Raw genomic sequence first — 27,099 nt, 5'->3', positions numbered from 1 at the left:
TAGGTTATCATTCAAGGGCTTTTTATTATTAAAAATACATCTTTTGCATATATATATATCACACTTGATAAAAACAAAACAAAAATTATTAGTCTTTTTTATGGATAAATAATTAATTAAGTAATGGTTACTCGTTTCATACATTTACATTAAAGTTTATTAGGAATGGTTAGTAATGACCAATGGTTTGTATGATTAATTAGAGATGATAGGATAGTTTGATGCTGGTGATGATTGTACAAGTACAATTTGTAAAGGGTTAAGAAAAGTTTTGTAGTTTTTCATTTTTCTGATATTTGGTTTGATGTTAGCTAAATTGAGCAATCGTAAATGTTAAACCGCTCATTTGGTTTTCTATAATCATCAATATTATTAATACTCTGAGTTTTATTTATTTTTAGATAGATTAGTTGATTGTTATCACAATTAACATTGCTAACGTTATTTTACATGCTTTTGATTACATATTCTTGATTGGTATATATTGGTTTTTTTATATATTTTCTTTGCCTCAACTAAAAATTTATTTTTTTCTAAGTTTTTTAATTTTCCAGGTTATATGCTATAAAGTTTCTGTGAAAAGACTTCAGGGCTATTATATTTTTTTGTGTATGTTTGTTTGTACTTTGTTAGTACAAACTTATGTATTTCTTACATTTAACTTTTTTTTTAAGCATTATTTATATTTTCTTTCATATATTTTAGATTTAAATAAATTTTCAGATCAGGTACTGTCATCATAAACTAAAAATTGGTTTATATCTCTTTCTCTTTCTTTACACCAAATATTATTCTTAATGCTTTCTTCTGTATTTTTAAAATTTTTAAACCTTAAAATTATACTAAGTGAAATTTGAGTAAAAAAATTTGATCTGGTTTTTAGTTTTTACAATGAAGAAAATTGGGACAAAAAAAAACTATGGTGGCAGTAGAGGATATTCGTTTTTCTGTATCCTTCTTCAGTTGGAACTCCATTTGAAGATGATCACTGTCGTGTGTCAATCTTGCAGTGTAAATGGCGTATGATCTACCAGGCCGAGATGTTGATCTATGAGATTGGCTGCAAGTTGCAATGCCTCACATGAAGCCAATTGTAATATATCTTCATTTTCTTGAACCCCTCTCTTGCCTATTATCATTTGCAATTTAACAAAGTATCTGATCTAATGAAAGGTCGACTTCTTTATCTCCTAATTCTGAAACGTTTTGTGTTTCACATTCAAAATTTTTAGTGACGGTTAAGTCATTTACACAATTAGGGCCTATACAAGTAAAAACTACTTTGTTAGGTGCAATTACAAACTTTTCCTGTAATTTCCACTTGGAGCTCTAGGTATTTGTAATTTTCTACATCACTCTCCTCAACAACTGAATTCTCTATATTTGATGACCAAGAATTTTCAGACTTAATGTTTTGAGTGCCTAGAAATGGTTTTGGTCCTGAACAAGTTCACCTAAATTCGAGGGCCAACTGTTGTAGAAGTGCTTTCATGTCTTCCCTTTCCTATTCAAAAATAGTACAAGAAAGAATTTTGTGGTGCACATCATAAAGGGCTGTTGGACCTTTAGAATTTAAAGAGACATGCCTAGAAGTTGGACGGTCAAGGTTGCGTGACCCAGAAATCTAAAAACATCCACTTTGCTCATGCCCTTTCCTCAATGTTGGGGAAGTAGGTGAGCCTTCCTTTCCTATCTGTTTTTCCCACGCAGTGTCTATCCAATTTTTAATAAATACTGAGAGCTGTCTTTTTAGTATGTCCCTCAGCTTTTCTAGTTCTTCTACACCTTGTAGGTTTGGCCATTGTCCCATTTTAATTTTACTTATGGCAACTTTGCTTTGGAGGACTATGTCAATTGGGTGGGCTTAGGCGATTGTTTGGAGTGTGTCGATGTCCTGTAGGCTTTTGTACTTCTTCGCAAAGCTATCCTCCTACTTTGTTCCAGGATCACTCAGATATCAGTTTCTTGTTTTTATTTAATTTGTACTCTCGTGTCTTTAAACGATAACACATCGAAAGTTAATGTATAATCTCTATATTTTTTTTATTTTTTCATTCCTGTTATATTGGAATGAATCTTTTGAATTTCCCTCATTGATTTGAATGGTTAACGCACTATAGCTCGGATCAACTAATGTATTCTCGCTTTTTTAAAAATATTTCTTTCGTTTCTTTAAATCAGAAAAAATAATTGAAACTAAATTTTAGCGTTTTTTTCCTTTTTCAAGTATTGATTTGTCGATAAATTGTTCACGGTGGGAGGACGTGGGAGAAACACCGATTTTTTTTCGAACAGAAAGAAAATGTTAAAATACTGAAAGAGTGTTTTTCTTTTTCTTTATTTTAAGAATTTTTAATAAATTTTTAAGTTTTTTTGTAGTTTAGAAAATGGGACCGGAAGGTGATTGGGAAAGAAATCAAGTGGCCACGTAGCGCAGGTGTTCGCGAAAGGGGATTTGTTGGCCGTGGCCGTGGCGTTGACGTCACGTACTAGTGTTTGATGTGGAGATTAATCGCTGAGAGGAGAGAGTCGCCTGCTGGTTCGATGCCATCCAAAAGACTCTTTTGATCGGTGAGCCCGAGGGAGATCTGTCGATTTTTCAGGGGGAACAAGCGACTTTTCACCCGGAATGGAGCTGAGCCAGGTCCTCGGTGGACAATACGCCTTCCACGGGCTGGTCGCTGGCTTCGTCCTCATCCTCGCCGTCCTCGTCTTCGCGTTCGGTTTCAAGTCCGCCGAGGAGCCGCCGTTCGACAAACTCAGCGGCCACGAGGACAGGAGAGCCGCGGGAAAGAAACGCAAACCGAAGGACAAGGTGAGAAAATAAAACATTTACACCCTCCGTTTCGACCTTTCTCCCTTTCACCCTTTCACCATCGCCTACGTACACCTTTTTTCCCATCTGGAGGCGACCCGTTTCCAGTCTCTGTCTCTTTCGCCGCCAGGGTTCCCGACCATCCTTCTCTACTACAATCCACCGAAAAATTCAAAAATAAAAAAAATCTAAACGTCCTTAAATCAGTAGAACTTACATAAAACGTCTACGTCTGTTTACATCTAATTTAGTTGTAGAATAAACGAGAGAAAAATAATTTCCTTTTACACAACAGGCTAGTATTAAAAACACATAAATGACAAAAACATTGACAATGTTAAAAAACTTAATAGAAATCATTAAGTCTTTTCAGAGGATCTTCGGAAGAGGTCAGAAATCATTGTTAAAACTTGTTATAATTGATTAGGTCATCGTAGAAGTAGTCTGATCATATGATTTCATCATGTCAGATACCATTTTGACTTTTCTGATAAATATATCTAAACTGTGTAATAATAAACCATCTCCATAAAAGAAATTCCTAACAGATGACCCATCTCTCATTTTTTAAAACATATCACTCAAACTATTGTGGTAGTTAATCCAACCTTACACATTCTTAACTCCTAACCACCTGTTAACCATTAACAAACATCAACATTTATAAACAAAAAGAATAAAGAGGAGTACGAACCAGTGATTGATTAAATGGTGCGTCTTGAAGAATATCTCGGCATAGAAAATGTCTTTACAATACAACAGATGATCCACCTTCCAGGATCGTAAAATTTTCCATTCTACTGATATTGTTTTGTCTCAGAGAAATCTGAGGTTCTGAAGCTCAGGCAGAATAACAGACATTTCACTAGAAAGAAATAATCAGTTAAATGTTTAGACATGATGTCACATATGGAAAACTGGCTAACAAACTGAGCATATAATACAGCCCAAAGAGACAACAATTTTGAAAGTGTTCAAAAGCTTAGTGTTTTCAACTTTCACCATTATAAAGGCAATCTTGTATTACCTGTTGGCCCTACTGGCTTTAGGGTGGAAAAACACTATTGAACGAGATTGTTAAGATTGAAGGGGGTTGATCCCAAAAGTCAACCTAGAATTAACTGTAACCCATATGACAAGGGAACGGATAGAATACATTGCTTACTATAAGAGTTGGATCTATGAAAGTTGATATGGAATTTACGGTCATAATGTAACTGAATGTGTGTGTCAACAATGGTTCCAACATTTTTGTAATGGAGAGAGGCAAATTAAATTCTAACCTTGCTGTGGAACGCCTAGTAAGCTAACAGCATTCACCTATTAGTGGCATTGGAGGATGAGGACAAATTAACTGTAGCACAGATATCAGAACGATTTCAAGTACATTGCACAACAATAGAAAGAAGGATCCAATCTTGATTGGATTGGTGCATTGAAAAACTCAAAACTTGGGAAACCCATGAATTGCCCCTCATGAGCAAAGAAGAGTGCATTTCTTGTTGTTTCTCACCTGAATAAATTTAAAGGGTTTGGGGTGAGAAGTCTCAAAAATGTTAAATGCTGAAGGATCGTTGAAGAAGATTGAAACACTGCTATTGATGTGAAGAGAAAGATTGAACCCTCATCTGTCATCTGTTTGGTGGGAGATTTGAGGAACAATTTATTGGAAACTATTTTCACAACAAACAACCATTAACCACAATTGAAACACAACCACATCCTTATGGTAGGACCTGTCCTGGTAAAACATTTTGGCCCAGTGTTGAAGGAAAACCGTCCAACCCCAGTGAATAAATGCAATGTTGTGTTTCACCTTGACAATGCCAGGCCTCACATGGCTGCATTTACTCAGAGTAACATCATAGGCTGGCAACAGAATTCCCACCATGCATACCCCAGAACTTTCCCCATCCGATTTTTACTTGTTCTGTTCCCTGACAACCATTTAAAACATAGGGAATTTTTGAATAATGTTCTGAAAATCAAACTTACAGATTTCTTCTCGTCTAAATCATCAGACTTACACATTTTGAAAGTTAGACTTTTTTCTGAAAACTGAAAAAAAAAAACATCCACACACCCTATAATAGTTAAAACTTGTTATAATTTTGCTTATCCTTGAAGCAGTTTGGCCATATCTCTTCATCCAGGTTTGTTATGCAATTTTGGCATTTTGAATTTTTCAAAAAAATATCTGACCCTAACAAACAAACCATCTAAATGAAAGAAATCCTTAACAGACTAACCATCTCTCATTTTCTGTAATCATCCCTAACCCAAACCATCCCGATATCAAATGTCCATCACATTCTTACTATTTACTGAACTCCCATAAACGAACAAAATGCCTGTGTCGTTGTATTGCTTGTTCTTTTACACAGTGTTAGCGAATAATACTTGTACTTGGGCACCACCAAACTGTGTAGAACATAACCATCATTATCAATGCTGGTACTGATGGACCAAAGGAACTGAAACATTGACTATTTAGAAAAATATACTTTTTGCCCGGTTTACATATTTAATAATTTTTACTGTTCAGAAAAAAGCATCTTCATTTCCTTCTCTAATACCTTGCTTTTAGCAAAACTGATTATTTTTACTTTATGAATGAATACATAAAAATTATAGTAGAACTTTATACTTAACAATTTTAATAAATATTAAAAACTAAAATTTTGTTTTAGAAGTCACAAATGAATGGACATGTGACTGCTGTTACGGAAAGCAAAAAATCAGACCAGAAGGTGATGAAGAAGGAGGAAAAGAAAGAGACAGAGAAGTCTCCCTTGAAAGAGAAGGCTGTGAAACAGGAGAAGAAATCCCCTACTAAAACAACTAATAAAGATACAAAAGACAACCTGAATGGAGTCGACAACAGAAAAGTCAAGGGAAAGGGTAAAGAGAACGTCGAGTTGAAATCTTCAAAGAAGAATAAAATCGTTGAAGAAAAGCCAAAAGATTTTGACGATGGTGATATATTCAGTTGTTTTATCCTGGAACAGTTTCATTTATTTCTATAATAACATTTGATTTTATCCAATGTTTAGGAGAGTGGGAACAAGCTTTGTCCCGCAAGGACAAGAAAAATAGGAAAACCGCCCTCGAAGAAATTCAGCCCAAATCAGGTGCGTACTAATATAAATCCTCCTCACTTCATTGACACATTTGATCATCTATAAACTTTTAGTCTTTACAATGACTATAAGATAGTCTGTACATAATTTTGTTAGCTTCAAAAAACACAATAATAATAATTTAGCCAGTCATGCCAGTCAACTAAATGAATTTTTTTTAGTCGTTTTTGATTATCCTAATTCAGTGGATTTGTATGTATAGGCAGTAAAAAATTGAACATTATCATTTTTAATATGACAGAGTTGTATAATTGTCAATTTTTATTATGCTATTTTATATTTATTACATGTTTGCAAAGTTGGTCTTAATCTGTTATTTATATCATTTTAGAAAAAAAGAAAGAAAAGAAAAAAGCCCGAGAAGAAGTGAAGCCTGCTCCTACGGAGCCTGAGGAGCAGCCCGACTTTGAGCACGAGCCGTCAATGAATGAAATGTAAATTAATCCCTCATAAAACTACAATAATAAATAATTTATACGAAAATTTTAAAAATTTCTAATCGTGCTAATAGGTTGCCCCAGGAAAAACCATCAGGACAACAGGTAGAGGTTCAACCTGCAGTTGTTGATGAAAAAGTTAAAAAACCTAAAAAGAAGAAGCCCTCTGAGACTCAAAATGTTGCTGAATCAATGCTGACTGAAGAGAAGGAAGCCTACACTGACTCGCCCTCTCCACCCAAACTAAGTATGCTACTCATTTACCATATTCGATTTTAAAAAATAAATAAATAAAAAATTTGTGCTTTTTAGCTGTGAAGGTTGAAGCGTCTGAAGCTTTACCGTTAAACGTTTCTGAGTTTGATTCCCCTCTTGCATTTGACGAGCTTGGAGGTAATTTTATACATTATAATCATAGTACTTTTAAGTTAGTCAAATGAAAATAATCAACATGCTTTTTTAGTTTGACTATTTATAGGATAATAATTTGAGTTTGTTTTGTTTATCTAGACACATGGAAGGAAGCAAGAGCTCCTAAAAAGGGTAACAAGAAGAAGTCTAGAAAGGACTAAAAATATAACGGAAACTAATAAATTTAATTTAAAAAAAAAAAAAAATACCAGGAGCAACTAAATAAAACCTAAACAGAGGAGACCAAAATAAAGACATTATTAGAGGGCAAAAAAATTTAAATTGACAATCGTGAGCAATTTTTTTTTATTATTATTGATCAGCAATTTGGTTTTTCCAAGAAATGTGCCAAAAATAGGAAATATCCAACAAACTATTTTCATCTCCTCGTGTTTTCGTATTTACATATTTTATTTAGACTGGCTTTATTTAAATTTGAAAGTTATTAAAGTAATAAAAAATAGAGACCATTTTTAATAATTAAAAAAGACAGAATAGAGAAATTAAAATATCTAAGAATGAAACAATAACTCAGCAGGAGGCGACCTTTCAAAAGAAGAACCAAAACATAAAAAAATAAAGATGTTTTTATGGACGGGTAGTGGGTTTTTTATATCGATTTTGTGATAATATTTTTTTAGATAAAATATAAAAAAATAAAAAAAAGTTAAATGGGAAATGATTGGTAATTTTTCCTTTGCTTGTCTGTCTTAATGTTTAAGTGTTTGTTTGCTCATTTTTCTCTTTTTAATTGTCTGACACCTTTTTTCGTTTATTTAACCGACCGCCGGGCGACCCCCGTAAAAGACGAAAATCGCAGCTATATTCACCTCATCTTTAACAGCGTAGAAATGATTGGACATAGAGGGAAGGTGAATTTTTTTCTTTTATTATTTCAACACACAATGAGTACTAGTAAAATATAAATATATAATTGGCTGTGATTTCGCGAGTTTTACATTTCTTTCGGTTCAAAATTGGCTTTTTTTTTCTTTTCTCTATCAGCCTTCTTCTGTCTTCCTGAATTTCAAATATCACATTTCCCCCACAAATTTATTCTTATGAATCTTGGGCCTAATTTTTTTTTTCTTTATTATAGATGTTATTCCGTATAAGTGTTATTCAAGATAAAACACCCTTGTGTGTGAAGGATTGAGACTATTTTTTAAATGAACATTTACACAAATATCTGGGAATGTATATCGATTAAGAATAAAAAAAATATTTTAAAAAAACACAAAAAAATCTTAGCTTTATAAGAAAGTATATATATTATCATTTTTATTTTTATTTTTAAATTTATAAATGACGTACAAAATCCAAAATGTAAATATTTCTCATCTGAGAACAGGGTTTTTCTTTCTTTCTTTTTTTTTTTTTTTTTTCATTTACAAAAATATATATGAATATATATGTGTATACATGTATTCAAAAGCCGTGAAAATAAAAAAATACTCTTAAATATAGTAAACGATAAGAAATGTGTCATATGGTGGGAATATTGTATAATGTTGTTTTAGACTTATAACTTGTGAACAGTCGTGGGTTTTTGTTTATTGGTTCTTTTTCCTTCTTGCTAAAGAATTGTGCTTATAGTTATAAACTGGTGTTATGTTGGTTGTTTTTGGTCAAGCTCTTACTGGAGTTGTTTCAAACATTAATTTAAAACAAGTTCTGATGATTCACACATCAATCATTAAAAGCAAAAGATAATCAAATTATATCTTTAAAATAATAATAATCGCTATTTTGTCTAAATAAAGGGAAGTAAAATGTTTCAAAAAAGGAGTCTGTGTACCTTTTGAAGCACAGCACTGCTTAAACTAATAAATATGTGAGAATATTTTTCAAGTGAATGGACTGTTTTCCCCCCTGCAAGATGGTTGTATTTTTTTTATAAATATATAATTGTAACATTCAAAGTATAATTTACAAAAAAAAAAAAAAATGCAATATTAAGAAAAAATATATATATTAGATTATAGTCATATTGATACAAAATATATTATCATTAAAATTATTTATTTATAAATGTTTATATTGTTTCCCCACCCCTTAGAATTTTATATTATACTTGTTCCCAATTGCGTTTTTATTATTGTTGTTATAATTTTTTTCTATTTGTTTTTGTATATGTATATACTTAACATTTTGATTTTGTTTTGTTAGATGCATGTTTTCTTTATTATTTTTGAATGGAAATGATTGTTTATTTTTTAAACAGCCTAAGAATATTTTTGCATATCAGAAAACAAAACTGAGCCGATTTGTTGAAATTAATTCGACAAGTTGAGAGTTTTTGTTGTTTTTTGTTTTCTTTTAACTAGCACTTTCATTCCTTTATTGTTTAATAATTTTTTTGTTGTTAATATTCATTGGTTCTTGGGTAATTTATACAACTTTATCTTTGATTTTCAATTAAAAAAAGTTTAAATTTCCTTTTCTTTTTTTTTTCCACACCTTGCCAATACCTGATAAAATGTATTTTTGCAGTAGAAAAAGTTTAATGTTTGCCTTTAGACTAAAAGCTACAGTGTAGAAAAAGTAGTTGGAAAGCATGGCTTTAGTGTGTGCGTTATAAAATAAACATCAACACATTAAAAAAAGGTAAGTATTATTATTATCTTACGATTGATGTTGACGTGACAACGTCTTTTTTTTGACAATGAATTCAGTTTGTGCAATTGTTCCTCAAGGTCTCTGGAGTCATCAGCCTGTAGTTTGGTCTATCAGGTCCTTTTCAGCAGTTTGATATCTTCATTGGTGGAATTGTGGATGAAACCATCAAACAAAATATTTAATTTACTAATGAAACTATACATATAAAAAAGCAATGCTTAACTATATTTAAATAACCATCCTTACAAATTGTTAAGTACAAATAAGAAAAAAGATGATAATATTGCCCTGTTAACATTTTAAATTTACTTTAAATACATAAAAATGAAAGATGTATTTTAACGAATTCATTCAAGAGGCGGCACGTCAGGATCATCCACAAAAGAATCGTTTTTATCATTGGGACGGATTGTGAGGAAGTTTTGCAGGTTGAATTCCTCCTTTTCGTGTACATCAAGAAATTCTCTAAAATTATTCAAAATGTAAGTCAGAATATAATTAATATACATTAATATTTGAAATGCTACCGCTTTTTCTCTTGTCTCTTGTTTATGGCGAATGTTTTTACAGTGTCCACAGCAGGAGAAGGGCCAATGTACGGTTTGAGCTAACAACGTAAAATAAAGAAGTATGTTTTACTCGGTCCTATTAACCAAAGCAATGATTTTTATTGATTTATTTTTTACGCAAAATATGGCTGAGTGGAAAAATTAGTGTCATGAGCAGGATTCGAACCCATATTCCAGATCAGTACTGCGGGTACGAAGGTCGTGGGTACAAGTCCTGCTTGTGACCCCAATTTTTCAACTCAACCATCCTTTGCATATAAAAAAAGTAATAAACCAAAGAGACCTTTGGCATTTCAACAATAAGGTGTCCAGTTGAAATGGACCTCGTTGATTTGGACTCTGAAGGACACACTTCTTGGTCTAGCCTTAGCTGAAGGATCTTTTTTTTAATAGTCACCCTAACATAATTTGGCTGTACATCTACTTCTATGAAATTTGTGTCTAAATATCTAAAACAATTGCAACATGTTTAAACTCGTTTGTTATATATTACATATTTTATGTCACCGACTTCTGTACAGTTACATCTAAAACATATCGGTTGTTTCTCCAATCATCGTCAAGCAAGAAGGGGAATTTCCCGAGGTTCATGTTGTACGGAGTGCCATCAGATTTGAAATAAATGACATCCCTTTTTTGACGTTTCACTTCTTTTGGTTTCCCTTTTTCCCTGCACTTTCTTGACTTGAGAGCAATGTCGATTCTCGTTTCCGGCGAGTTGTCACTCGTTTGCTGCCAAAAACTTACAAACAAATATATAAGTCTAGTTATCCTTTCTGTTTTGATTAATCTTAAGACTCTTAATGTTTTTCCATCTTATGAACTGTTAAGGGTGGTTACATACTTAATATGATAATAGTTTGGGATAGAGATGTTTAGTTACCCTGAATTGTGAACCAGACTGACCAGAAATGGTCCATTAAAAGAAATTTCACAAATTAATCATTACCCATTTTCCACTTCATAATTTTCAATCAGCTCTCCATTTTCATCGATGTACTGTTGAAGTTTAGGTTGGTTTTTGTTTTTCTGTTTTTCTCTTTGCACTGAAAGATGCAATTGTTTAGAACTAAATTCTTCAAAATTGTCAGCGAAACGTTGCTGATTTCTTTGTACGTGTCGATCTCATTTATCTCAATATATTGGTAATTGTTATAATTACATTTGCAATGGGATTGTTGTTGTATAATGCTCTCTTTGATCTCGTTGTAGTTCTGAACTGCTTCGATCCGTTCAGAAATGAGTATATCAGTACCATCGAGCGTTTTGAGCTGTGGCAATGTAGCAATGACATATTCTCTGTATCCGTCATAGTCTGTGCAAGGGTTTCCTGTCAAATAACTAAAAAATCATTGTTATTATTTTGACACATCGATAGATTTTAACATTAATAAACCGTACAGAATTTCAAGGAATTCATTCTTTCTGAGGCTCTCGACGGACGTCAGTTCACCTATGAAGTTCAGTGTGAAATCGAGTTTGGTCAGAGACTCACAGCCCTCGAGGTTTTCAATCTTTTCTATGTTGTTCAGCGAGAAATTAATGTACTCAAGACTTTTCAGCCTCCCTATGTTTTCTAAAAAGTTTCGTTATTATTTAAAATCTTTAAATTAATTTATTTTAAATTACCTATTTTGCTGATGAGATTGTTATGTAACAGGAGGATTTTAAGGTCCTTACACCATTTTTGTAGATTTTCGAGTTTTCCTATGTCCTCTTGATGTAGGGAGAGCTCCTCCAAAGAAAGTATGTCCTTTTCGTTGTGCTCAGACTTCTTTCTGACTAAATCTTCTGTGACTGAATCAGACAAATTAAAGTTGTTGAATATTTTTTATAAAAACATTATTAAGGAGAGAATAATTAAATTATTTAGAATAGTAAGTCAAAATTCTCTTTAACGTGCACTTACTTCTTTGCATGGTTACCGGATAAATAAGTACCAACTGGTACTGCTTCCCACTTAGAGAATCATTGAATATGCGAACATACAACTGAACTTATGTGTATTAAATATTTTTATTATTAAAACTCAAATTACATTTAGAAAAGCTTGTAATATTAAAAAAAAATTACAGATCACATGTTTCTCCTCCCAACTATATTTATGCATTTCATTGAATATGTTTTGTTCTTTTACATTCCTACTGTTTAATATGATAATTTATAAAACATAGACGACTGCTATTGCCTGAGTATTTGACCCATCTTGGATGTTGACGTGTCGTGCCTTGGTTCCTCATAGAGAGCGAGTAGCAAATGATTTTATTTATTAGTACATTCACTTGGTATGCAGGACCAGTTGTGGAATATTACACACAATTGAATTTAGTTGATCAACTCAACATATAAAAACTAATGATGAAAATGCGTAGCTCATTCATCTTGAATATGAATATGAAATCTAGGGTGTGAGTATTTCTACCCATTTATTCATAAGTTCACCATCTGGAGCCTTAACTATCTTTAGTTTGTGACCATCTCTTCTCTATTCTACACCAACCCTTTACTGATTATGATATTCACATGTAAAATAAATGGTTAGGAAGTAACCTTATCTGTTAAAATTGTATCTTTCACAAAGAAATCACATTTTACAGTGTTGAAAAAAAAAGTTGTATTTTGTGGTCACGTTTTTAAATTTGTGAGCAAACACTGATCATAAATCAATCCAAAGTGCTTCATCATGGTATTCATATTTAAGGAGGAGGCTAAAAATGAAAAAAAAATTAAGAATTATTTATAAAATCCTTGTTTTGAAAGAAATAGTTAACCATCACCTGACACAGTTTGCAGTCACGTATGATAATAGTTTTGTCGACATATAAAGCAAACATGCGATAGTGAGCGAGTTGATCATCAGCTCGGTGATTCGCCTGGCTCCAAGAATTTTATTTGATGAGGCAACCTTTTGTTTAAATAAAAATATTAAAAGTTATGTAGCAAAGAGAAATTCTGTTTCTCTATAAATTTATAGTTTGCGCTAATATAAATATAACAAGAGAACCAGACAATGGCCAGCATATTTTAATCAATACGTAGTTGATAAAAAAACAACAAAAAAACAGTAAATTCTGTGGATACTCTTTCAATCAATAAACCATCAATCACAACTTTATTGAGGAATTGATAATTGATGTCAACCAGCAGAATATTTCTCTGTTAACAATATAAACTCACCTTTGACACATTTTTCGTTTTATTAGGAGAAATTATAGCAAAAATAATCCAAAGGGTGACCAGAAAATAGTCTGCAGCACACATGTTTGAATTTTTGTTAAAAAAAAAAAAAAAAAAATTAAATTAAATTATAAACTGCTGATTATCAGCCATGTCAGTTTTAGTACATAGTTTGATTATTAACGATAGAGGTAAAACATTTAATATGAGTCTTGACTTTGCAAGCGAAATATACACTTTGGTGCACATCTTGAACGAATGCATTGATATGTATCACATGATTGAAATGTCTAAGCTAGAGGAGATCAAAGACGAGAGCGAACGAGAGGAAAAACGCAGACGGTGGATCGCCGACCAGAACGACATACGTGAACAGCTCAACCAACTTCTCCCTTCACCTCCGGCGTAGAGAAAGAAGTCGTGTTAAGGGGCAATAAATGTTTGTATTAACATACGAACTTGTATTATTTATTTAAGAAAAACTCAATGGTTCGATTAGTTTGCAAAAACAATTTTTTTTTCAATATTTTATTGAAAATATTGATTTGTTTTTCAATTTTTTTTCCAATTTCAAAATTTTTGTCTCACAATCACATAAATTTAAAGTAAAGAAAAAAAATTTAAAATGTTATTTTATCCTTTCTGAATGTTCTTATAATGTAATAATTGAAAATGTCTATGTGTGACTGTCAGATTTTTTTTTCGTTTTCACCATATTCTATGGTGTATGGTGGGTTCTATGTGTATATATGGTTGGCGACAGTATAACTATAATTGTAAGCCAAACGCATTTTGAAATTTGATAGATAAATCAAATTTATTTATTGGCAATGACCACAAACCGACTGATGCTGGGAATATTCATCAACTGCAGACGTCAAAGAGACCCTATGTGTAGTATGCCTACAGTTCCTGTTATTAAATCATTTGGCGTAAGACCACAGAAAATCAGGTGAATAAAACCGTTGGAAAACTTATTATGTAGATAATAAGACTGTTAAGTTTAAATGATTTATTTACAAAGTGTATTGATTTGTATAAACAAGTTAATTGTACATAAAAAATTAAATGAAATAAATTACATTATCTACAAGCAATTATTTATTAATAATTACATTCCAAGGCGCAATGGGGTTCGATACGGTTTGTTTTGAGCGGCGCCAGGTGTGGCTATGACCTGGCGTACGCTTACCGCCCTCGATTCGCGCCTTTCCCTGTCTTCTTCCCTTTGTCTCAGCTGTTCCTGAGCAGCGGCCATCTGGGCCTCCATTTCCTGCAGGTGCTCGAGTGCCTGTCGCCTCCTGGCTGATCCTGACCTCCCAGTCTCTTTGACGGAGAAGAACATCGGGCCGAGCTCGGCAAGCCAGTGGCCGTCGACAGCCGTTACGCACTGCATGTACTCCTAAGCAGCAAAATTATATAATAGTAAATTCACCACCATTTTAAAACTATAATCGACACGCTGTTAAGTTAATGATTAAAAGTAATAAAAATGATTTTACCTTTGATGTCATAACAAGTTCATGATAGACGACATAATCAGGCGTGAAGCCCATTCCGAACAAGGCCGAAGTCGGATGAAGATGACAAGGCATTCCAGTTCTGCAATGTACATATTCGCCAATTCCTTTAAGCCTTGCTGCTTGGTGAAAATACGCTACAACAGAAAATAATGTATATACGAGGAATCGTTGGTCCAATATGAAATTTAAAAAATCTTACCAGAACAAATACATTTGCGTACAATATCCCAATCCGACCCGCATGACATAATTTCCATTTTCTGCTGGTCGAGAATGTCTTTGAGCTGCTGCCTGACTTCCCGGACCTTCTTCATCGCTTTAGCGTGTATGAAATGCTCATTGCACCACGATGCTGAATACTTGTTCTGTTTCCATTGTATGTAGACATTCAGAAAAGTCAAGTGGTCTGACTCGGGGACTTGGAACTTCTCGCGCACGCTGTCTGCCTCGTCCTCACGACCCTTAGGCCTGTAGAATATTGTCGGGACCGACAGCATTGAAACTGAAAAACAGAGGAAATAAAATCAGCCAGTTTGAAATTACTGGTTGACAATAAGACTTGTACCAATTATGAGGATTTCTGCCGTACAACCCATTTCGTTTGAAACTATCAGCATCTGACATTGAGGAGGATCCAAGGGAAACTCGGCCATTTGCCTTCCTAATGGAGTTAAACTGCCGGTGTGATCCAAAGCCCCAAGAATCCACAATTGATAAAGAGAATTGAGGATGTTGTCCTGAAAATTTTATGAAATTAACAACTCCGGCCACAGAGTTCACTGGAGAATTGTTGACCATTTACCTGTGGTGGAGGATCCATAAAATGGAACTGGAGGAGATCTTGTACCCCGAGCGACTTCAAAAGCAAAACAGTATTTGCTAAATTGGTTCTTTGAATTTCAGGTACAGTAGACACAAGGAGTTCATCTTTATACTGTCTTTCTGTATACAGTCTGTAATAATTTTATTATTATTGTTCCATGGCCAAAATAAACTTATAAAGATGGATTACCTATATGCGTGTCCAGGACCGGTACGCCCGGCACGTCCGCTCCTCTGATTCGAATTGGCCTGGCTAATCGGGTATATCTGCAGAGCGTCCATTCCAATTCTTGGATTGTACACTTTCAGTTTGCAGTAGCCTGAGTCGACAACGTACATTATACCGTCAACCGTAAGAGACGTTTCTGCTATGTTGGTGGCGACGACACATTTCCTGATCCCGTCGGGCGACGCTTGGAAAATTTTGGCCTGAAGGTCAGAGGGAAGTTGCGAGTATATGGGCAGGACTGAGAGCGGAGGTGCGTTTTCTATCTCAGTCAGCCGCTCGGCCAAAACCTCACATGTCACTTCGATATCCTCCTGACCGGGCATAAAAATCAATATGTCCCCTACGAAATTCATATTAAATGTAGGATATACTATAGTCATATAATCTAATAAAAGAATTGAGGCTTAATAAAAGTAGGGTAGTAATATCTTTTTTTAAAGAATGGGCTTTCTTAAAAAGTTATATATATATTACTTTACAACAATAAACAAAAATTACTTTTTACCTTTAACAGGTTGTAAATGTATTTGAAGCGCCTGCTTCACAGCGGCATCAACATAATCTTCAACGGGGTTTTTGCTGAAAAACAACTCAACTGGAAAAGTTCTTCCTGGAATTGTATACACAGGCACATTCCCAAAGAACATAGCAAACTTTGAAGCGTCCATCGTTGCCGATGTCACTATAAGTTTTAAGTCTTGCCTCTTTGCTACGACCTAAAATAAAAATAAAATCATTGTCAAATTGTTTAAACAAATGAAAATTTATCATTTTCTTTAAATACCGACCTCACGTAACAGGCCAAAGAGAACATCGGTGTTCAACGATCTCTCATGCGCCTCATCCATGATAATGGCGCTATAATTATCAAGTTCAGGTTCCCGTAAAGATTCTCTCAATAATATACCATCTGTCATGTATTTTATAACAGTATTCTAAAAACCATTACAAATTTAAGAAAAACTTCAAATTGTTATTTGTCGATAATGAAAACATTTACATAAAAAATTACTAGCATAATTTAAAAAAAATTACAATATAATAGTAATTTGGTATTCTTAAAAAAGTCTGAAGATATGATTTAATATAATGCATTTTAAAAACTTTATAGGCAATATATTGACAAAATAAACCTTGATATTCTCACAGATTAATTGAAAAATTTACTTGCATGAACAAATAACTTTAGCTTGACTTACTTCAGAAGTACAGTCTTCAAAACGTATGGCATAGCCGACTGTGTCACCGAGCGGTGATGCCATTTCATCTGACACTCGTTTGGCAACTGACATGGCGGCGACCCTTCTCGGCTGTGTGCACCCAACCATGCCGTATCTAGAATAGCCGTCTTCATGGAGGTACTGGGTTAGCTGTGTCGTCTTCCCGGAACCCGTCTCACCGACTATAATGACGATCGAATTCTCCCTAATTATGTTCAAAAGCTGAAATGTACAAAAGCGACAAATAACAAAAAAATTTTATTCTGACTAAAAATTTCAGGCTGCGGAGTTACCTCTTGCCTGCATGCAAACACAGGAAGATAATTTCTCTGCTCTTGAATCGTCTTTTTCCTAGCAAATTCACTAGTCGCGGCTGACGTGTCTTTCATGTGTTCGGCAAACTTTTGCCCAGTTTTATAATCAGCGTCTGGTTCCCCTTCAGCTTTGTCTTCCTCCTGAACAATGTCATTAATTTTAAATAAACCGGTAAAATTACAAAGTTTTATACATACCCTATCGTCTTTTTTCTTAATTCCCATTATGTTCCCGATTGTAGTGCCCGCCAGTTCCCAATGTTTCTTCTGTGCTTTTCGCCTTTCTTTCTGCTCTCTGTATGCCCTTACAAGCGCCGAACCCTTTCTTGAAACTAAAGCCATGTCTGATGTCGGGTCTTTGACCGGGACGACAGGCTCAGGCTGTTTTGTAAAAACGATCCGCCCATCAAGAAACGGTGGTACAATATTGTGCACAAGGAGGTGCACTCTGGCTTCATTTTCCTCATCAAAATCTTCATCGAGATCCACCGACTGGACGACACCACTCGTAAGCATTCTATTTCTTTCCCAAAGTTCATTGTCCTGGAAAGAATTATATTTTATGAAATATCTTTTTCAAGTCTGCTAGATGATAAGAAATGTAATGTTTTGTAATTGATTATTACTTTATTTATTTGACGTTGTTGAGCACTGAGTCGTTTGTTTTTTCTTGATTCAAGTTGTCTTTCCCTTTTTTTAATATATTCTGTTGACATTTCTCCAAAAGGATCTCGTCCTTCATCAAAACCTTCATCGAGACCATACCACTCCCTGTCAAGCTTTCTTTGCTCCGCCTCCCAGTTTTCCCTATCTGTGCCAGAACTCCAAGCAATTTCATCTTCTGTACATTTCAAAAAATCAAATAATCATTTAAAGAACGTGGTTTTGAGTAAATACGAAGATGTAGAAAAGGCATCAACACATCTTCTGCTCTTGTATAAACAATTATAGCACAAAATAAATTATAAAATGTAACCTTTTCCTGGTAGAGGTGTAGCGCCAGTTGCTTTTCTCTCGGCAGCCCAGCTGTTATACCTGTGTGCCGGTGTAGGCCTTCTAGATCGCTCGGACCATTCACCGTCTTCATCCATCTTATGAGTTTTTGGTGTGGGAAGATCCCAGGATGATCTTTCGGATGGCCCGTCGTCTTCTTCCCATCCTGTTTTTGAAGGTGTGTTCTTAACAGAGAACAAGGGTGTTGATGGCTCGTCGCTAAATCTCGGCGACATGGACCAGCCACGACTTCTAGAGCTTTCATGTCTATCACCATGATTATCTCTATGTCTGTCCCTTTTCTCCCTTTTCACATGCCTGTGTCTGTCCCTATGTCTCATTTCCCTATCTATAGAACGCCTTTTACCTAAAAATATTTGTTTGTTGTTTTAAATAGATATTTCCAAAGGTATAATACATTTCTATACTTCTATCTTTTTCTTTAGCTGTTGCAATTTGAATACCCCTGTGTTTCTCTTTTTTTGAGTGTTCCAGCATACGTTCTTTGGCTTCTTGACTCACGCCACCTGTATGAGTAGGTGTCTCATCCATTTTTTCTCGATAACGCCTAAAATTTTGTTTTTTAGCAACAAGAATATTAAGAAAAAATTGAATATGTACCTATCCTTCCGTTCTGGTTTTTTAAATACAGCATCATATTTTTCTTTTTTGGGATCAGGAGTTTCTTCCCTTTCCTTTCTTCGTAAAGCTAAAACAAGGTTAATTAAAATCATTGGTTATATGTTATAAAGGTGATGATAAATATTTTCTCTGGAAGGCCTGTACCGACGGCCTTGCAAGTTTATCCAGTATATCACCAACCCCATTCATTCTTAAAAGCCCCATACACTCTCAATTAATTCAGATTTCTCATATTAATGCCAGAACGCAAGATAAAAATTAGACATAAATGTGTGGTGATTAGTGACCATTAATCGATATTTATTTAGAAATCGTGAGATGCGGTCTGGTGTGATGTAGGTTTCAGAAAAACATTTTCTTTATCGTGCCAATGTGTAATAAAGATCGAAATATATCAATAAAGATCGAAACGTGGGCACGATAAAGAAAATGTTTTTCTGAAACCTACATCACACCAGACCGCATTTCACGATTTCTAAATAAATTAGATATAAAGTTCTATAAGCTGTTATTAGACTTTTTATATTTTTGGTAAGATGTCAAAATGAGGTAATGAGAACAACTCCTACAATAAACGACTAGCACTAGAAAGTGCTTAAACCTACCTTCAACGGAAACATTCAGACAAGAAAGTAGGAAAAGTGCATTTAGGAACCAAAAACAATCAAACTAGATGGGATTGAGGCACACAAATACAATTAATAAAATCAGACACCCATTCTTCTAAAAGAAGACTGACGATACGATTCCGGAAAAATTCTTTGACAACCATCGCAATTCGTCAGACCAGGGCTTCGAGGACTGGTCAACTGTACTGTTCAAACAGTCAAAATTCATGGGTCGATACTACGAATATTTTTATAATTCAACTGGCTAAATCCATATAAGTGGTTAAGATTTTTTTATGTTTTTTTAATCCAATGGAATATTTTAGAACGAGCTTCTCACCGGCGAGTTTGTCTAGTCCGAAGAGAGATGCCTTCGGAGACGGTACTTTGAACTCGAAGCTACCCTGTGGAGTGGGTTTTTTCTTGATGATCAGCCCTCCTCCGGTCTCCTCTCGTCCGGACAGCCTGTAAACGTCTTCATCGTCCGCTTCCATTTCCGACGAAACAGTCCGACGTTTGACTTAATAAAAGTTCCTTTCCGATTATTCCGATACGCGGAGGACGCGGTCCGTTCTTCAGCCGGAGGAATCAATCACAACAAAGTCCCGACGGCAGGAAGTCGGATAACAAGGCTGTAACCTCGGCCGGAGAACAATTCACTTCCGACACAGGCGATAGTCGAAATACTCGAATCGATGTCCTCACTTTAGATATACGTACATATATTTTTTTAAATAAGTAAAATTTAACTTATAAACCGACACTTTTTGTTTGATAAATATTCATACCGACACTTGAGTGCAAAAATATTCATTTTTTCCCTCCTAAATATAAAATGAACATAAAATAAATCACAAGATAGATCTTTTATTTTCACAAAGATATTTTGCACCAAGAAGGGTTTATATAAGCCGAAAACTTAATATAATTCAATACTGTACTTCATTTGGACTATTACTCTGATCTATCATCTACGATGGCTTCCAGTTGGTCGATACATTACACGACATTGTATTAAAAATGTGCAGTATTTAGTGACCGTTAATGATTATTTAAAGATCGTGAGATGCTGTCTGGTGGGATGTAGGTTTAAAAAAACATGTTTTTTGTCATGCCAACGATTCGATTTTTATTGAGATCATCTTCAGGGCCTGGGATTTATAAACATTGTTTAAATTGTACAAATACATGTGAGATGTGAAAATGAATTTATAAAATAACGTACACAATATAGAAATTTTGGGTCCGTTTAATCAAAGTGTTTTCTTTGTGGATGTGTCAAGGTTGTGCGACGTGTTAGAGGATATTAATGTTTTTTTGTTTGTTATATGTTTCATTTTGAAGAAATGAGGAAGGAAATAGGGATATAAATTCATTTTTCTGTGAGGAGTCGGCTTCTTTGAGGTGAAAGGGACATACAATGTAAAAAAGGGTAGTGATATGTATATTTAAGGCCCTGAAGATGATCTCAATAAAGATTGAAACGTGGCATAATAAAGAAAACGTTTTTCTAAAGCTACATCATACCAGACAGCATCTCACGTTCTCTGTATAATCATTACATTAAAAATCCAGACAAATTTTAATTATTCTGATCCAAAAATTATTTATTTAAGAAGACCAAACCAGACATTTTTCACACAGCTTCATCCATATTGGAATAAAATGCTTATTATCGATTGTAAATCGATTATTTTGTTAAAACATGATAGGGATGGTATATAGTGGAATACCATTTCAATACGAGTTAAGATTTTTAATAAGTTGAATTTTTGTTGTCGTGAAGTCTTGTATTTATGTAAATTAAATAAAAAATTATAGACGAGTGAATAAAAAAACTATCGATTGTACACAAGGTGTATTTTGTTGTTTTCGTTTTTGTAACGGGCCAGTATCGATACGTACCCGTCGTCGCGATTTGGCCGTGACGGTGTCTCGTCGTCGTGAAAACCACCAAGGAGTGGGAAAGGAAGGAAAATTTGGGAATTTTTGACCGGCGATTCTTTTCGGTGTCCTCGGTCGAGCCGTAATCGTGAGAATGCCTGTACCGCCTTGAGACGAGACCGCGCAACGCGTTACCGTATCAGGCATGGCCGGCTTCACGGAGTCGGTACTGCAGAAGAAGCTCGACGACCTCAACGAGACGCAGCAGTCTATACAGACCCTGTCCCTATGGCTTATACACCACCGTAAACACTACCAGCTGGTCGTAAAGACATGGTCAAAGGAAATGGCAAAAGGTAAAAAATAATACAGTACTTCCTCAGCACCTTCGAGGTTAAACCGATGGTCAAAACCTAAATAGACGCCGGTTCCTCGACACTAGACTTCAACGTCTTATATGTCATAACAACTAAACAAAAACTTCGATTAATAGATAAAAATAATTTCTCTACGGCACTCCATGAAATGTAGTAATTGTGTTTAACACACTCTTAGATTTTTGTTTTAATCATTCTTCGTCCAGGAGCTTTACAACCAGTTGATTTTGGTACCGTCATAGTCCTTGATTTTTGGCATTTTGTGGTAATTTGTTATGGGAGATAGGTATTGATGGTTACACCATCCGGTAACCGATCACAATGGGTTAGGGTTGATTATGAATTTGTTCTTCAGACCTTCAGACCAGCTCCTCCAACTTTCCTTCTCTGTCACAGTGTGTTCAACATTATTCGGGCGGTTATCCACAAATTCTTTACTTAGTGTGTACTGTTCGGTCGTTACGTCAAGGTTCTGTGTTTTAAACCAAAATAGAGTTGGTAAGACTCATGTAAGTTCATCATGTGTTACTACAGTTCACTTATCCAACCAGTAATGACATTTGCCAAGATTTGTAGGCCCTTGTCTAGATCCATCCCATATTAAGGCATCTGTTCATGAAAGGGGAAAAATTTAACATTCTCAGCTTTTCTAGTTCCAAATGGGGTGCTATTATAGGGATGATGTTTTGCACCCCGTCTATTAGCTATATACTTTTAATAATAAGTGTTTATGTCTGAGGATGTCTGCAGATCAATCTCAGCGAAGTTATACAGGGTGTTATTTTTAGACGGCCTGGCTGAATTTCTCTGGAACAGATAACGTTACAAAAAAAACCAACAAAAATTACATATTTAATATTTTCTAATCTAGTTTTAAATTTTTCTACTTCTTTAAAGTTATGGTGCAGAGTGTGAAAAGAAATATCTTAATTTTGTTTGATTACTATTTTCAATAAGTTGTTTGTTGGCTTTTATAAAAAATCTGTTTTGTTTTTAATTACTGTATAGTATAATATCAACTTATCAATAATTATCAACTCTTGATAATTTGAAACCCAAGGGGCCACAAAAATAATTTGAATTATCAAGATGTCCGAATTATCAATAAGCAAGAAAAAAAAAGTTAATAGTTGATTTGCATTTTCCAAGTTATTATTTAATATCCATTATATTTTGTTGTCCGATTGACCAAATAACCTCTTTTAATTAATTAATTTTTTTATGTATGGTATTGTTTGAAATGAAAAAGTTAGTGTCATGAGCAGGATTCAAACCCATGACCTTCGGTTCAATATGCCGCTGATCTAACTTCTTGGTCATGATAGCTCAAGTGGTTAGAGCTGCGGTGTAAGCTAAGCACTTAAGCTTTATTTAGGTTCTCATGTGTATCCTTCACGCCTTGCTTAACCTCCCCCAGAAATAGGAATCTTAGCCTTGTTGTTAGCGTCAAGATTTTTTTTTAAAACTAATTGTTTGTTTTGTTTGTTTTATTAAGGAAATGAGCTCAGAAAGCTCACTTTGATGTATCTAGCCAACGATGTGATTCAAAACAGCAAGAAGAAAGGCCCAGAATACACGAAGGAGTTTATTCCTGTGCTCAGGAAGGCTTTCAGGATAATAAGCAACACTAAGTGCACCGAGCGGACCCTTCAGAAGCTTGATCGGATACTTCACATCTGGGATGAGAGGAATGTTTATGATTCAAAGCAGGTCGAGGAGTTCAAAAGGATATTTCACAAACAAGGTATTAAACTATTTATACGAATCCAAGCTTTAATTATCAGATAGTTTAATTTTGAACGTTTTGAATATTTTGAAGATATTACTGAGCCGGCGGCCAAGAAGCTGAGAGTTGCTCCAACCATTCAAGAAAAGCCAGAGCGGAAAAAGGAGACGAACAAGGATTACCGAGTTACCTTGTCTCCGGTCGCCCCTTTGAACGATCCGCCGGAAGTCGAAGAATTAGTTAAAGCTCTCATGGTCAGAGTTTAATTTTTCTTTCTTTTTATACCAGGATAAAAGAGTCTATATCGATACACTTTGCCTTTTAGGATTTGGAAAATGCAGCTTCAGTCGATGTCGCTGTGAGAGAGAAAATAGCAAAATTGCCACCTGAGGTTTCAGAAGTAAAGCTTTTATCAAAATTGGAAGGTAAACTTTCACATTGTATGCAAGTTCCATTAATATTCAGTCATATATCATTATATAAATCAAGATATTTCTTTAATACATTAATCTTAATACTTTGATGAGACGTTTATTTGTTTTATTTAGATAAGGAGGCTGCGCTTAAGCTTGCAGAACAGGTTAATGCAGCCCTAGATCTTCTGAATGATTACAATGCTCGTTTACTACAAGAGATGGATGAGAGAAGGCGTGTGAGTCAGATGTTAAGAGATTATACACTGTCGCAGAAGCAATTGCTGCAACAGGCTGAAGCAAGGCTCGAGGTAATTTCACTCCCTGCACTTATAATAATACAAAACAAAACAAAGGAATAGCCATCCAGAATAACAATTTGTTCAGACAATCGATAAGTTTTTTTTTTCTATAAGCACCCTGCTCAGGTACTCTTTCAACCTCCATAGCTCTCTGGTAATTCGCTCCTCTGACATATTGAATTTTTAGATTCCGATTCCCTCAACCACCTGTGGTGTGCTCTAAATTCTCCAACCTGCCTTTCGACACTTCCCTCTTGAACAGGCCTCCACCAGACACTGATTCTGTAAGTGCCAGTGATCACCTGTAAGTCACTGACAGTGGATAATAACAAGAACATGGAGTTTTTTTAAATGTACAATGCTCTCTCCATCATCCAAACTAATTGTTGCAGAGGTTATTCGGATTACTGAAACATTTGGATTACACAGGGTTTTTATTTTGTTTAATATTTTCTTCTTGTGCATTTTTCACCATTTTTTCTCCATTTGTTCGGATTAGGAAAAATCGTGTATTTTCAATATTTTGCTGTCATTTTGTGGGGAGGGTGATTAGAATATGCAATAAAATAAAGACAGACAATCTTGATAATTAGGTGTTTGAATATTATTGAAACAATGTGTTTCTACAAATAAAAATTACAGTGTGTCTTAAATTTGCACTTTTTTAGGACTGCTAGTATTTGCATAAGCAGTCTTAGCAAAAATAATGCATAATTAAATAATATTCCATTTTAAAAACATATTCTAAGGAGTGACACATCCAAAGTAGTTTTGTCGTTTATGATTATACAGATTTTCGTTCTATTTGGTCTCAGTCAGTAGTTGGTTTGTGGATGGCTAAATCTTTAGAGATGGGCAAATAAAATATTGATTTATTTTAATTTTTTCTGTGTAATATTTAGTGGCTGTTAAGTAATGATTGTTGACAGACTGTGAGATGCAGTCTGGTGTGATGTAGGTTTTGAAAAATATTTTCGAATTGATATCGGGGCCTGGGATTTATAAACATTGTTTAAATTATACAAATACAGATAAGATATGACTATAAATTTATACAATGATGTACACAATTTTGAAATTGTAAGTTCAATCAAAGTATTTGTACTCACTTAAAATGTATGTTTTCTGTCGCACAGACTATTTTAAAGTTATCAGAAGAGAGAAATGTGTTTAATTTGTGTGATAATTTTAAAATGGCCTTCAAAAATTATAAAACTATTCACACCCTTTTGTGACATTCACTTTGAGTAAGTAGAAATTGATTAAACCTAAAATTTCTATATGTGTACATTATTGTATAAATTCACAGTCTTATCTTGTATTTTTTTGTATAATTTAAAAAATGTTTATAAATCCCAGGTCCTGAAGATGATCGCAATAAAGATCGAAACAATTGGAACGATAAAAAAAAAAGTTTTTCTAAACCTACATCTCACCAGACCACATCTCACAAACTCTAAATAATCTTCATTTTTTCTATTTTATGTAAGTAGAGTTTCTTAAATACATAATTTAATTTTAGCACTACTGCCTACTCTTAATATCACGCAACTTTAGATATATGTGTCAATTCTATTAAATTTATCTTTAAATCCTTACAGTAAAAAATGTTTTTTTGTTATTTTTTGCTGCAGGAGTACAAGGAGAAGTTGATAAAAGTGGAACAGGTCCGGCATGAAGTCCTATCACACCTGACAAACCTGCCGGACATGATGAAGCTGCCGGATGTGACTTCAGGCCTCGCGCCCCTGCCCTCGGCCGGCGATCTGTTTACCTAGCAGAAGGGGAAGTAGCACACCGCTGTTCTCCTGCCACACCAGGAGACCCGTGCCGTCCGGAAGTTTTAGTTGTCGCTCTTGCCCCCAGAGCGGTTTCACTGACTTTGAAAAGTGAAGCAGTTGTACATTTCATGTTGTAGCGAAATTTGGCTTAGTGATTTATAAATAATACCAAATACAGCAATAAGGCTTTTGGTCATTTTTTTTTTTTACTTATTTTGTAGAAATAAACTGTATTGTTATTCTACAGTTATTGAAATTTTAAAAGGGATTAATTTATATTTAAAATTTGTACTTACAATGTGTATGTTATAGAATTATAAATGGCGCAACACTTAAAATTGTTTGCTCATTCTTCTATATACATACGTGTTTATATAAATGTATAAGAACATTAAACACAAGATTATCAATGATAGTGTGACATAATAACTACCTTTTGAAAAATAGTTTTATTTTGAACGAAATTTTGTTAAAAAAGTAAAAGCTCTAGAATGAACTGGAAATCTTGTTGACAAGGAGTTGAAATTGTACAAAATTCTACAATGTATTTGTAATAAATTGAAATGTAGATAAACAATTGTCAAAATATGCATAAGCAACTTTATAAATTATGTAGTTTGTTGCTGAAAAATTGTTTAAATTTGACATAATCCCTCCTGATTGGTGTGATGGTAGATCCGTATTTATTCTTTAGGTCCTACCATTATTTGAATTTAGTAATTAATGTTGTATTCTTGTTTTGTTTTTGTCTTGAGCACATACTATTTGTTGATTTCATGAATACAATATTATATGGTACAGGTTGTGTATACAATTTTTTTTCTATGCGTTATCGCGTATTTGTGAAGATTCTGCTGATCAGATTCTAAGACGAAAGATATTTCAAAATAATTTATATTAGATTTGTTTTTAGATTTAAAATTTAGTGAAAATTTGAAATAACGACAGCTCTAGTTAAAAAGTTAGTTTTTTCAACAGAAAAAAAATTGTTTTTAAATAAAACTGGTATTCCTAGAAACTTAAGCTATTTTTGTTTGTTTATTATTTAAAATAAACTTTTAGCACATTTTCCAAAATTTGTTTTTCACACTTCACCT

At 34.1% G+C, this 27,099-nt stretch overlaps 4 protein-coding genes and 1 long non-coding RNA gene across 5 annotated transcripts; 3 read left to right on the top strand and 2 right to left on the bottom strand.

Moving 5' to 3' along the window:
• Window positions 1-2,409: 2,409 nt before the first annotated feature.
• Window positions 2,410-8,013, top strand: LOC106665965 (nucleolar protein 58-like). Its single transcript, XM_014392796.2, has 7 exons — window positions 2,410-2,815; window positions 5,506-5,791; window positions 5,869-5,946; window positions 6,287-6,389; window positions 6,467-6,639; window positions 6,705-6,785; window positions 6,903-8,013. Exons 1-7 carry the CDS (start codon window positions 2,630-2,632, stop codon window positions 6,962-6,964), a joined length of 969 nt encoding a protein of 322 aa, XP_014248282.1. The 5' UTR covers window positions 2,410-2,629; the 3' UTR covers window positions 6,965-8,013.
• A 1,144-nt stretch (window positions 8,014-9,157) lies between these two features.
• Window positions 9,158-13,620, bottom strand: LOC106665964 (protein tilB homolog). The gene is made up of 11 exons (XM_014392795.2): window positions 13,169-13,620; window positions 12,769-12,896; window positions 11,901-12,699; window positions 11,621-11,788; window positions 11,393-11,567; window positions 11,154-11,332; window positions 10,941-11,037; window positions 10,503-10,733; window positions 10,275-10,440; window positions 9,950-10,029; window positions 9,158-9,887 (listed from the first exon to the last, which is right to left on the bottom strand). Exons 3-11 carry the CDS (start codon window positions 11,908-11,910, stop codon window positions 9,770-9,772), a joined length of 1,224 nt encoding a protein of 407 aa, XP_014248281.1. The 5' UTR covers window positions 11,911-12,699; window positions 12,769-12,896; window positions 13,169-13,620; the 3' UTR covers window positions 9,158-9,769.
• On the top strand, window positions 9,319-10,150 carry LOC112128386. Its single transcript, XR_002910969.1, has 3 exons — window positions 9,319-9,410; window positions 9,500-9,904; window positions 9,993-10,150. It is a non-coding gene; the product is annotated as an uncharacterized LOC112128386 (long non-coding RNA).
• A 589-nt stretch (window positions 13,621-14,209) lies between the features above and the next one.
• Window positions 14,210-20,183, bottom strand: LOC106666011 (pre-mRNA-splicing factor ATP-dependent RNA helicase PRP16). Its single transcript, XM_014392872.2, has 16 exons — window positions 19,860-20,183; window positions 18,891-18,978; window positions 18,698-18,837; window positions 18,253-18,636; window positions 17,903-18,117; window positions 17,475-17,819; window positions 17,256-17,417; window positions 16,942-17,184; window positions 16,531-16,677; window positions 16,248-16,458; window positions 15,704-16,082; window positions 15,494-15,644; window positions 15,257-15,428; window positions 14,891-15,193; window positions 14,671-14,825; window positions 14,210-14,570 (listed from the first exon to the last, which is right to left on the bottom strand). The coding sequence occupies exons 1-16, from the start codon at window positions 20,011-20,013 to the stop codon at window positions 14,280-14,282; spliced, it is 3,540 nt and encodes a 1,179-aa protein (XP_014248358.1). The 5' UTR covers window positions 20,014-20,183; the 3' UTR covers window positions 14,210-14,279.
• Window positions 20,184-21,400: 1,217 nt separating this feature from the next.
• LOC106665952 (regulation of nuclear pre-mRNA domain-containing protein 1B) lies at window positions 21,401-26,576 on the top strand. Its single transcript, XM_014392777.2, has 6 exons — window positions 21,401-21,759; window positions 23,276-23,524; window positions 23,600-23,760; window positions 23,832-23,931; window positions 24,055-24,230; window positions 25,856-26,576. The coding sequence occupies exons 1-6, from the start codon at window positions 21,609-21,611 to the stop codon at window positions 25,997-25,999; spliced, it is 981 nt and encodes a 326-aa protein (XP_014248263.1). The 5' UTR covers window positions 21,401-21,608; the 3' UTR covers window positions 26,000-26,576.
• The last annotated feature ends 523 nt before the right edge of the window (window positions 26,577-27,099 follow it).

This window comes from Cimex lectularius, unplaced genomic scaffold (assembly GCF_000648675.2).
Source record: "Cimex lectularius strain Harlan isolate CLEC.00 unplaced genomic scaffold, Clec_2.1 scaffold49, whole genome shotgun sequence".
In the NCBI taxonomy this organism is placed as follows: domain Eukaryota; kingdom Metazoa; phylum Arthropoda; class Insecta; order Hemiptera; family Cimicidae; genus Cimex; species Cimex lectularius.
Note: the sequence above shows the minus strand (reverse complement) of the source record. Positions and strands in the feature narration are given on the sequence as shown.